Genomic DNA, 12,416 nt, shown 5'->3' with positions numbered 1-12,416 from the left:
GTTCAAAAGTTATCGTGCTATTCGTCACATATGTATAGTCGCCATTTTGAATGCCCGGCTTTTTTGTAAAAGCCAAAATCTGAGATGGCCTCATATCTAAATTTGAACCTTTGTACATGTAGTATATGTGGTCCAAATTATATGCTTCTACCATTAAATACACAATAATTCTTATAATATTTGCACGAATCTGCCGCACATAGGTACATGTGAAGATAAGTTATGCATTTATTACATGGTAATTAACATAACTAAAAAGTTCAAAATGTTTCCTAAAAAATATTTTTAGGCTCTTTTCAATGCCGGTATTACCTTTTTGAAAAATTAAGATATACAGGGCGAAAGAATTGAAAAAAAAACCAACATATTTTTACATATAAAATGAGGAAAAACACAACTTCTGATAAACCGATTCTTTCGGTTTAGGAACTTGATTTTACACATCAAAAAAAGAACCCATATACCAAATTTGGTTTAAGTCGGACTTTTCGTTTAAAAGTTATCGTGCTATTAGTCACATATGTACCGTCGCTATTTTGAATGCCCGCCATTTTTGTAACAGGTAAAATCTGAGATGGCCTTATATCTAATTTTGAACCTTTGTATGTGTAGTATATGTGGTCCAAATTATATGCTTCTATCAGTAAATGCACAATTCTTATAATATTTGCACGAATCTGCCGCACTACCCCAAGATTTTGTTTTTTGAAATCCAATGATTTTGTAAAAACACTGCATTGAAGGTTTATTTAATTAAAAATATGAAACACACTAAAATTAACAACAAAACAAAACAATTCAATTGCGGGTATGTCTACTTCTCGCAGTAATGACTGCTCGCCATATGTTTGGCATCGAATGAATAAGATGTGTCTTATGTGATCCTTGCTTGGGGATTTGCACGATATTCACCTTCCAGGGTCATAACTGTACCAAATTTTCTGGAGGCCCAGGATGACAGCGAATAGTTATTGTCAATTCATCCCATAAATGCTCTATATCAGGGGGTCGGCAACGTGATGTCCGCGGGCACCAAGGTGCCCGCGAATCAATTTTAAGTGACCGCCATTCCTTTCACCATCTTAATTTAAAAATTTTACCAAACAACTATTTACAAAACTAATTAAAAACGGAACTTTAATAATTTAAAGCTTATTCAAAACTAAAGTTTTAAAACTGAATTTCAGCGACATCAATATAAAACTAATAGAACAACTGGCTACGACCCTGCTCATATCTTACTAACCTAACGAACATGATACAAACGCTCCGAGCGGCTCCGGCATATCTATACGCACCGTTATGTTTTCCTCACCCCCGCGCGTCTACTATAACTCCGTCTACCAGCAAACCAACTAAGTTGACTAAGCAGCAAAACTTATTTGCCAGACCAATTTCCCAATCAACAAAAGCAACTACTGCCTCTTTCAAGATTGCGCACCTTTTGGCCAAGAAAATGAAACCGTTTGTAGAAGGTGAGATTATTAAGGAAGCCATGTTATTAAGTGCCGAAACACTTTTTGACGACCATAAAAGTAAAAATGAAATAGTAACAGCAATAAATGGCATCCAGCTATCAGCCACAACAGTAACTCGAAGAATTGAAATGATGGCTACAGACATTGAGTCACAATTGAACACTGATATTCAAAAAAGTGTATTCTTTTCACTGCAAGTTGATGAGTCAACAGACGTGTCCGACACTTCTCAATTATGTATTATTATAAAGATGGTTTTCTAAGATTTTATTGTTAAGGAAGAATTTCTAAAAATGTTACCGTTAAAAGGGCGGACAAGGGGTGGAAATATTTATATGACTTTTAAAAAATTTTTTAGAAGAAACTAAAATACCTTTGAAAAAATTGTCCTCAATTACAACAGACGGCGCACCTGCAATGAAAGGAAGAAATAGCGGTTTCATCGCTCTGTGTAAGAGAGACCCGATGCTTCCCAAATTTGCCTCTTATCATTCATCAGGAAGTATTATTTTCAAAGGTGATTCCTTTCCAAGATATAATACAAACTGTAACCAAAATTATAAATTCAATAAGAGCAGATTATTTAAATTATTGCTGCAATAAAATGGCGCAGAATTTAACGATCTGATTACACATACAGAAGTACGGTGGCTGAGTAAAGGAAAAGTACTTGAGCGGTTTTTAAATTTATTACCTCAAGTAAGAGAATTTCTATTATCCAGAAATGAAGTTTGTCCGGAGTTAGAACAAACACCTTGGTTAATTCGGCTTGGTTTTTTAACTGATTTAACTGTAAAATTAAAAGAATTAAACTTACAACTACAAGGCAGAAATCATCATATTGCTACCATTGTAAGTACGGTAAATGCATTTAAAGCTAAATTGGCGCTCCGGAAGTTGCATATGGAGAACAATAATTTATCACATTTCCAAAATTTGAGAATGGTAATAGAAAGTCATTGCGATGAAAATGTTACCACCCATCAGTTCGCCAAACATTTTGATTCCTTGTCGACAGAATTTAACATAAGGTTCGAAGAATTTTCTGAAAATAGAGACATGTTTGATGTTTTTCATTAATCCTTACTCTCATAGAAATGAAGGAGTGAAAAGATTTCAACATATTTCAGTATCTCTAATAAGGAGGACTTGGAATTGGAAATTATAAATATCACCAACGACATCCAATTGAAATTATACTGTAACGAAGAGAATTTTTGGAATTTAGTGGATATAAATATTTATCCTTTGTTGAGAAAATGTACCCTAAAGTTAAATTCCCTCTGTGCCTCGACATACGCCTGTGAATCTTTATTTTCAAATATGAAATACTTAAAATCAAGGTACCGATCAAACCTTACTCATGCTCATTTAGACCAATGCCTGCGAAACGGAAATTTTACTTATATTCCACATTACAACGAGCTGGCCTCCAATTTACAGTACCAAATATTTCACTAGTTGACTACTTATGCTTATATTTTATATTAGAATTTGATGTGAAATAAAAATTTGCCTATATAATACATTTTTTTAATTTTATACTATTTTCATGTTTCCTCGCCGGGGGGAGGGGGGCGCTAGTTTTCATCAGGTGGTGCCCGCCGAATTTCACAATTTTTGAAATGTGTCCTCCTGGTAAAAAAGGTTGCCGACCCCTCTCTATATGATTGAGATTTGGACTGCATGCGGGCCATTCTAATATCATTATCAATTCTACCTCTATTTAAGATATTTATGTTTATGCTTTAATCAATGTTTTTATTTACAAAAAATTATGCAGCTCTTACAACAAAAGCAATTTTTTTGGTTACCGGAATAATAACAAACAATACCAATACATGCTCCTACAAACTGATACAAGAATCTTGAAAATCGGAGTACAAATAATAGTAATAATAAGTAATAATAAGTTATAAATTGCCAAACATTATTATTTTGTATTTTGACAACGACGTCCGATCTAGACATCGAAACATTAATAAAATATTTTTTTTAGTTAAATTGTGGCTTATTTCTCATTTAAAATAGTTAATTGCAAAAGTGCCACAAATAAATAGCTCCAGAAGTCAAACTTGATCAAAAATTTTTAGTGGCGGAATTTTATGCCGGTGAGTGTATGTGGTATGTGGATAGACACTTTCCAAAGAGCATAGTCAAAAAATATAACTTAATTTTCTTTTTGAGTCGATTTTTTTGCTCGCAAGTGTACAAGTAAAACTCCCGAAAAATAGGAAAACCCTCCAAATTTTAAAGAATTTGTGACAGTTAATTTCTTTATCTTTAGGGAAGTTCTTCCAAAAATTCTAAAGTTTATGAATGATCTATCGAAGGACAGTCATTTGAAAGATAGGGGAGCCCAATATAGATACTCACAAAACTACAAATTCCAACAAATAGTTCTGAGGAACTTGGCAAAAGTGTTGATATATTTAGATGTTGCCGATGAACACGTACACAAAACCATGGATTGTTTCAGACTTTATTTAAGTGATAAACAACCTAAAGCGCTGCAGGTAGGTGTATTTTTAATATACATAGGTGTTTTACAAAATTATTCATTGTATCCATGTTAATCATGCACTTCATTTCTAAACAGGGGTTTTATATAAATAAAATACTAATATTTCTTTTTTAGGATGCAGCATTACATTTTTTCGTATGTATGGCTCGATATGATCCTCCTACGGTTGTAAATAAAATAAACTCATGGGAAAAGGAAGACTGTGATGGAAACATAAAAACTATGTTATTAGATACATTAAACCATAAACAAACGGGGATTGAAGAATAACATTGTGATAAAAATATTTATATTGTTTAATAACTTTCTTGTGATATTAGAATTAAATATTTTTATATATATGTGCCACACTCAACAGTTGAATATATAATACGAGGCATATACTAAAAGTTTTGCACAAATAATAGAAGGAAAAATCAGCTTTATTGTCTTTCAAGGTATTCGCCTTTAAGGTTAATACACTTTTGCAGTCAAACAAACCAATTCTCGAAGCATTTATGCCAGTCTGAAATAGGTGTCTCAGAAATGAGATTTTCGTATGCATCGACCAGCTCATGTAGCATCTTAAAAGGTTTCCCCCGTAGATTTTTTTAGTTCGGAAATACAAAGAAATCACAGGGTATCATGTCAGGATTGCATGGAGAATGGCTCATTAAATTGATGTTTTTCGTCTTCAAATACTCGGATGTTATACTAACCGCGTGAAAGTAGCATTGTCCTGATAAAAAAGGATGCTACAATTCCAATTATTTTGCTAAGTTCATCAATTACTTCTATACTAAAATCACAATAAAGATGCACTAGAAATAAACTAACCAAGACACGTTGAATGTTACGTGGAGTACTCCTGAATCATGATTTACAGTGTATAAACTTTGTAAATCATGATTTGTGATTTACAAAATTGCCGCAAAAAGACACTTGAGGAAACAATGGCAACAAGCTAGGACTATAGAAAACAAGAAAAAATTGAACAAAGGCACCAAAGACTTGAAAGAGCTAATCATAGCAGAACAAAATCAGGGAATCCAGTGTTATCTGGAAAGCCTTACACATACAGAGGCCATAGATTATTCGCTGTGGAAAGCAACGAAAAAATTAAAAAGGTCGTACTTGCCTAATCCACCAATCAGAAATGATAACGCCTGTGCCAGAAATGATAAAGAAAAATCTGAAGCTTTTGGCAAATATCTGAAAAAAGTCTTCATGCCCTTTCCTTCAGAGTTATCTGCTGAAGAAGAACACGAAATTACCGACTATCTAAATGTACCCTTCCAAATGGACCTGCCTCATAACAAGTTCACTATTAGAGAAATCAAACAAACAATTATGGAAGAAATTAACATAAAACAGCTCCTGGTTTCGATTTGGTGTCTGGAAAAATTCTTCAAGAACTATCCGAAAAGTGCTATAGACTTATTACTTACATTTTTAATTCTATACTACGACTAAATTATTTCCCTAGCATCTGGAAAGTTGCCCAGATCGTTATGATAGCCAAGCCCGGGAAGAAAACAGAAGAGTTGTCTTCCTACATACCGATAAGTCTACTGCCAATTCTTTCCAAGGTTTTTGAGAAGCTATATGTTAAAAGGCTAAAAACTATAATAGACGAAAGAAGATAATTCCAGATCACCAATTCGGATTCCGCAATAAACACGGGACAATAGAACAAGTTCATAGAGTGGTAAATCAAATCAATAAGGACCTGAATGGTAAAAGATATTGTTCAGCAGCTTTCCTCGATATATCTCAGGCTTTCGACAAGGTGTGGCATGAAGGATTGCAAGTTAAACTAATGAAGCTACTGCCCCATCCTCACTTTCAACTTCTAAAATCATACCTGAGAGATAGGCACTTCCAAATAAAACATGGAAGTGAATTTACAGAGCTGCATCCAATAAATTCAGGAGTTCCACAAGGCAGCGTACTTGGACCGATTCTGTACTTATTGTATACTGCAGACGTGCCATCAACACGACTTACCACTGTTGCGACATTTGCCGATGATACAGCCATTTTGGCGTCCCACACTGAGCCAACATCAGCCTCTAGGAACCTGCAAACTAGTCTAAACAAGGTCCAAAACTGCCTAAAAAGATGGCGTATTAAAGCAAATAGATTGAAATCAACACATGTGACGTTCAGCCACCTGTTCAATTCATTGATTGTCAACTTCCACAATCTGATAGCGCCAAATACCTCGGAATGCACCTGGATCGACGACTGACTTAGACAAAACACATATTCACTAAGCGCAAGCAACTTGGCCTCAAATTAAGAAACATGTATTGGCTCATCGGTCGCAGATCAAAACTCTCCATAGACAATAAAATATTATTATACAAAACAATCTTAAAACCTGAGTGGACCTACGGCATCCAGCTGTGGGGAACTGCTAGCAACTCCAACATATCCATCTTGCAGAGGTTCCAAAATAAAGTACTACGAACTATTGTTGATGCTCCCTACTACGTCAGTAACGAAATCATTCCGCATGATAATATTCCTTTAGAATCCATCAAAGATGCCATACATCGTTTTAGTGTCAACTATAGTGAAAAAATGTCAGTGCACCCGAATCGGTTAGCGGCCCAACTAAACGTGCGCGATGCCAATGAAATCCGTAGGCTACAACGCCTACTGTCATCCGATCTATCTATATCGCACAGACTTTAGTTTAGCTTTTTTAAGGAAAATTATTGTAAAATCATACCAACAATGTTTAACTTAGGTTTAGATATATTTAAAAGAGATTATCATTGGAATAATACTCTACATGTTATCAGCTTCATTGTCAGAAAAAAACGCTTATTGCCTAATAGGCAGGTTGCAATCTCTCAAGGAGTTAATAAATAAAAAAAATGTATATACATTGTAAATTATGATTAGGGAGTGCTCCTCGTAACATTCAACGTGTCTTGGTTTGTTTATTTCTAGTGCATCTTTATTGTGGTTGTAGTATAGTTGTTTACCATTCAGCATTGACAGTTGATGGTTTTTCGTTTCGAGCTCATAGTAATATGATGTGTAATCATCAGTTACATGGTGCCATACGAAATTTGAGCTGCCTCTGTTGAATCGTTTGAGTGCAGCACAAATAGACACGTACCTCAAATATGAGAAATTCAACGACTGCGCGTCTTTCTCACTGTCAAATGGTCAAGCACAATTCTATTAACTTAACATTATTATGCCAATGATGCACGAATCTCATGATAACATGTCGATCTGCTTCAATCATGTCGCATGCAGTATCAATTTCTGAGACTACAGCTGTGTATTGTTGTTTAGTTAGGACAACTTTAAAATCGTACAAAATCATCGTTTCTACCATAAGAAATGTTAAAATTTATGAAAATTTTATTAATGAAGTCGAGTGCATTTTGCGTCATAAAAAAACTGGTACAACTCTTATAACCGAAAATCGTGTTTTTCAAGTTGTGTAAGTTGGTCGTGTTACAATGTCATTCTAATTTCTAGGGCAACGTTGCCAGTTCAACGAAAATATTATATCAAACCAGCTAAAAGCAGGGCTGTGCGACAGACCGCAAGTTTTTAGTAGGTATACTAAAAACTAAAAAAACATCGAGCATTCTCGATTAGTCAGCCACAATTATTTAAACATGCATCCTAAAAAATTCTCCTATTAATTTTGTAATTTTCTATCATTTCAATTAAGTACCCTTACATTAATTCGTGTTTTATTATGATTTATGACAGATATGGATATGACATGAATAATGACAGATAATAAATCTAGACATGACTTTAAATTATTATATTTAATTTCAAATCGAGAGGTGTGATTGGTTTCTCGTTAAGTATGGCACAAAACTGTATTGAGTTGTGGGATACTATAATAGAATAAATAAAACACACTGGAAAAATTAAAATTTGAAATTAATACAAAATGAACGACTTTTACAGTGAATAAGTGTGGAATTTAAATATATGTATTACAATAAAATTCGAAACTGCTGAAATATTAATATTTTGTCATAGCTCCAATATTATTAATCACTGCTTGTAATCTTCTGGGCACTAAGTTAATTAAATTTACTGCTAAACTTTCATTTTGGCCAAGCTTATTATTCCGGCAAATTGTTCTCGTTTTATCACACTTACTTAAATGACGTGCCATCGTTCTTCTTCTTCTTCTTTTTGTTTTTGGTCTCGCTAGAAGGCGATTGCCAGCACGATTTATAGGCGATCTTGATGTTGTCTGGCTCTAAGCCATACAAAAATCGCTGACTATGTTCTTGTAAGAAGCTTTTGATAAGGTGTGATATAATTAAATGAGATTAATTGGGCCAGGTTAAGTGTGATTAACACATAAATTAAATGACAAATAGCAACATATAACACGAATACATATAAACATCGTTAAAAATTTACTTATGTCATCGAGGACTGGACCTAGTCCGTTCTATACAATGTTTAATCGTTTAATTTTTCAGTGGTTATAAGGGGATTTTTTAAGATTAACTTAATCATTTCTCTGATTATTAAATTTATTAGATACGATTTTTTGTTGTTAATGATAAAAGTAATACCTGTCTAATAACTTTATATATTTTTGAACGTTATTTTTTGTATTAGATTTAGTGCATTCTGTTATCTGTGATGGGAACAACGCCGTGATTCACTAACCATTGTGTCCAGTCTGAACACAGGTTTACATTGGGAAAAAAAGTGTACCAGTTTTTTATGACGCGAAGTGTACCTTCCGCTCTCTGTGCAAACCTTTTAGTGCACATCTCGTGCCTCACTATAACCGACTCACTCAATCAGATAGTATGTAAAAAACCTACTTCTACCCTTGCTCTCGATGGTTGTAAAACAAACTCAATGAGATTTTATGTAAAACAATATGAGACTTTTCTTTTAGATTTATTTTTAATTATTGCAGTTGAGTTCAATTTTTTTCCTTGAATTATGATTAATTTGACAGCTTTTACTCGTTTATGTATATAATAATATTGTAATCAGTTTTTTTATACTGAAAAAATAAACTTATACGCCAGTTAATGAGAGCAAGAACAGGATATTACCTCCGAATTCTATCCTACTGCATGGATTTTAATCAAATTTTGGGAATATCCTCTACTTATCTCCTAATTCAAAGTCTACCCTATATACTATGGCGCTTTTATCTTAAGGGCGCCTCCAAGGGGGTGAAAAAATTTTTCGTCAAAATAGTCACGGAAGTGGCTACATAATCTAATTCTAAGCAAAAACTGTTACTATACTTTTTTTTTAAATCTCAATACTTTTTGAGTTATTCATGATTGAAAATTGACTATTTTCATTGAAAAATGACACCCTTTCGGACGGTTTTTTGCGAATACTTTAAAAACCACGCATCTAACTAAAAAAACTATATAAAACATTTTTGTAGCTTATAAAAAAACAAAGATTCGTTCCTTCATAAATCTTCGAGTTATAATACGAAAAGAGATAGAGTAGGTGAAAAGAGTTTGTTTTTTTTTGGTGCATGCTCAAATCGGTGTATTCAACTTGAAATAACAGAGAAACGGTAGATTTTAGATGTATAATGCTATCAATACCTTTTGTAGTGCTTCAAAAGACCTTTAAAATTAGCGATATTAAATGTCGATTATGTTCAAACTAAGCGAGATAATAATATGCTGCAAGAACAATAATTGTTCTAATGTTTCAATTATTGATGACTGATGTATTTTAAGAAAAAATGAGATGTGTATTTAACCCCTCATCCAGCAGAATTTAGATGCATCGTATTCCTTCTACAATAACTTTTAGTATAGTGTTATTTCTATGTTCAAAAAGGTTGACGGGTTTATAATGAGTGGTTTTTGAAAAAAAAAAATAAGATCAAATTAGAGCGCATTTTTAAATTTTTTTAAAAATCTTCCTTTTTCTCCATGTAACTTGAAAATGATGAGATACAGTAATGAAAAACAAAAACGAAATTTTTATCTAGAAAAATCCTACATTTTTGTATGCTATCTTTTTTTCGTATCTATTATCATTTTCGAGTTACATGGAGAAAAAGGAAGATTTTTAAAAAAATTTAAAAATGCGCTCTATAATTTGATCTTATTTTTTTTTCAAAAACCATTCATTTTAAAAGCATCCTACTTTTTGAACATAGAAGTGACACTATAGTAAAAGGTATTGTAGAAGGAAAACGATGCATTTAAATTCTGGTGGATGAGTGGTTAAAAATACTTCTCATTTTTTCTTAAAATACATTAGTCATCAATTTCTTTGCAGCATTATCTCGCTTAGTTTGAACGTAATCGAAATTTAATATTGTTCATTTTAAAGGTCTTTTCAAGCACTACATTGTTATTGGTAGCATTATACACCTATAATCGACCGTTGGTCTGTTATTTCAAGTTGAATACACCGATTTAAACAGGCACAAAAAAAACAAACTTTTTCACCTATCTCTGTATTTTTTTTCTAAGCTACAAAAATGTTATATATAGTTTTTTTAGTTAGATGCATAGTTTTTAAGGTATGAACATAAAACCGTCCGAAAAGGTGTCAGTTTTCAATGAAAATGACCAATTTTCAACCACGAATAACTCAAAAAGTATTGAGTTTTCTAAAAAAAAATTATAGAACAGTTTCTGCATAGAATTTGGTTTTCTAGCCACCTCCTTGATTATTTTGACCCAAAAATTGTCCACCCACTTGAAGGGGTGGGAACCGCCACCAAGATAAAAAGCGGCATAGTATATAGGGTAGACTTTGTTTCTTGAGCTATTTCCTACTTACTGTGAAAATGTCAAGTAAATCGGTGTAGTAGGATGGAATTCGGAGCCAAATACCCTCATTGACTGCCCTATTAATAGGTTTTCGATAATCGAATATCCTAGGGCGGTCCGATAAGTGCTCAGCCTCCAAAAGAAAAACGAAAATTTTGAAAAAGTGGTGATTTATTTCTGAACATAGTCTCCTTTTAGCTCGATACACTTGACCCATTGATGCTCCAACTTCTTTAAGCCGTCTGAAAAATACGTTTTCTCGAGGTCAATTTTCGACTTCAATTTCTGCCCGAAGAGTGACTTTTTCAAGTTAAGAAACAAAAAAAAGTCGTACAGGGCCAAGTCTGGAGAATACGGTGGATAGAATTGTAGTTCGTAGTCCAAATCAACCAGTTTGGCTATGTGACGGCGGAGGTGAGAACCGGTGCGTTGTCATAGTGGAAGAACACTTTTGCCTTCCCCAATTGGGGCTGCTTTTTCTGAAATTGAGCGTCGAATCGACCCAATAATGCGGCACAGTAAAGCTCTGACAGTTTTGTCCTTTTCAAGGAAGCTGATATACAGGGTGATTGATTAGTTAAAGCTCAATAGATCCGCTATAGTAATAAATAGCAATAAAAGTTAATAACAAAAATTGTAGCCAACTTTGCCCTTAACATTACAAAATTAGTTAGAATGTTACAGGTTGTTCTATAACACAGTGGCAGACCAAACTTATGTTTTTTTAAATGGAACACTCTATATTTTATTTTATATTCGAAATCCTGTTAACTTCTCTATCACAAAAATATAAAGGTTTGTTATGTTATACAGGGTATTTACAAAGTTATAACCAAGTTTGTATGAAAATCGTAACAAGTTTAACTCCCTGTATAAATAAAAATAAGCACAACAGCAATGGTTCAATAATGCCATATTTTTTTATTTATTGTCAAAATTTTCAAGAATGATTGATATTGCTAATTTTCTGTATATCAAATACAGGGTGAGTCAAAACGCAAGTACATTATTTTCTCAGTAATGTTAAATGGAACACCCTGTATTTTATATCATAATTGAAAAGTAACATTACCGTACTTTAATTTTTATATAGTATTCCTCATGTCCAAATTTATTAGTTTTTGTGATATTTTCATTTTTCAGAGCACAAATTATTTTAGGTGTCTAAATTTATCTAAATTTTAAGTAAGCCATGACTGATTTGACAATTGACGATTACTGATTATCAATCCGGTAATCAATGTAACAATTTAGCAAATAAAGAAATAAAAATTATTTATTAGTAATACATTTTACGAAAAAACAACACAACCACAACATGCAACATTTTTGAAACAATGAAAAACTACTTTTTTATGTAAATGTAACAAATAAAGAAAGAAAATTAGTAATAAATTTTACAAAAAACACACAAACACAAAATACAACATTTTGTGAAGACAATTAAACACTACTTTTGTATGTAAATGTAACAATGTAACAAATAAAGAACGAAAAATAATTTATCAGTAATACATTTTGCAAAAAAAACATGTTTGAAAAAATTAAAAGCTACTTTTAATAAAATATTTTTAATATTTAATTACATAAGGTGTTCAAAATTACGTCCTAACACATTTATGCACGCCTAAAAACGATCATTGAATGAGCTACTTA

At 32.8% G+C, this 12,416-nt stretch overlaps 1 protein-coding gene across 1 annotated transcript in view; it reads left to right on the top strand.

Annotated features, from left to right (window-relative positions):
* The window catches only part of LOC114347902 (TELO2-interacting protein 1 homolog), a 71,145-nt gene extending 59,092 nt beyond the window's left edge, over positions 1-12,053 (top strand). The window contains exons 13-14 of the mRNA XM_028298556.2: positions 3,766-3,994; positions 4,117-12,053. Coding sequence (XP_028154357.2) covers positions 3,766-3,994; positions 4,117-4,272 — 385 coding nt within the window. The 3' untranslated portion in view covers positions 4,273-12,053. The remainder of the gene's footprint in view (positions 1-3,765; positions 3,995-4,116) is intronic.
* Positions 12,054-12,416: the final 363 nt, after the last annotated feature.

Source organism: Diabrotica virgifera, chromosome 1, assembly GCF_917563875.1.
Source record: "Diabrotica virgifera virgifera chromosome 1, PGI_DIABVI_V3a".
NCBI lineage: Eukaryota > Metazoa > Arthropoda > Insecta > Coleoptera > Chrysomelidae > Diabrotica > Diabrotica virgifera.
The sequence above is the reverse complement of the archived record's forward strand: the minus strand, read 5'-3'. Positions and strand labels throughout refer to the sequence as shown.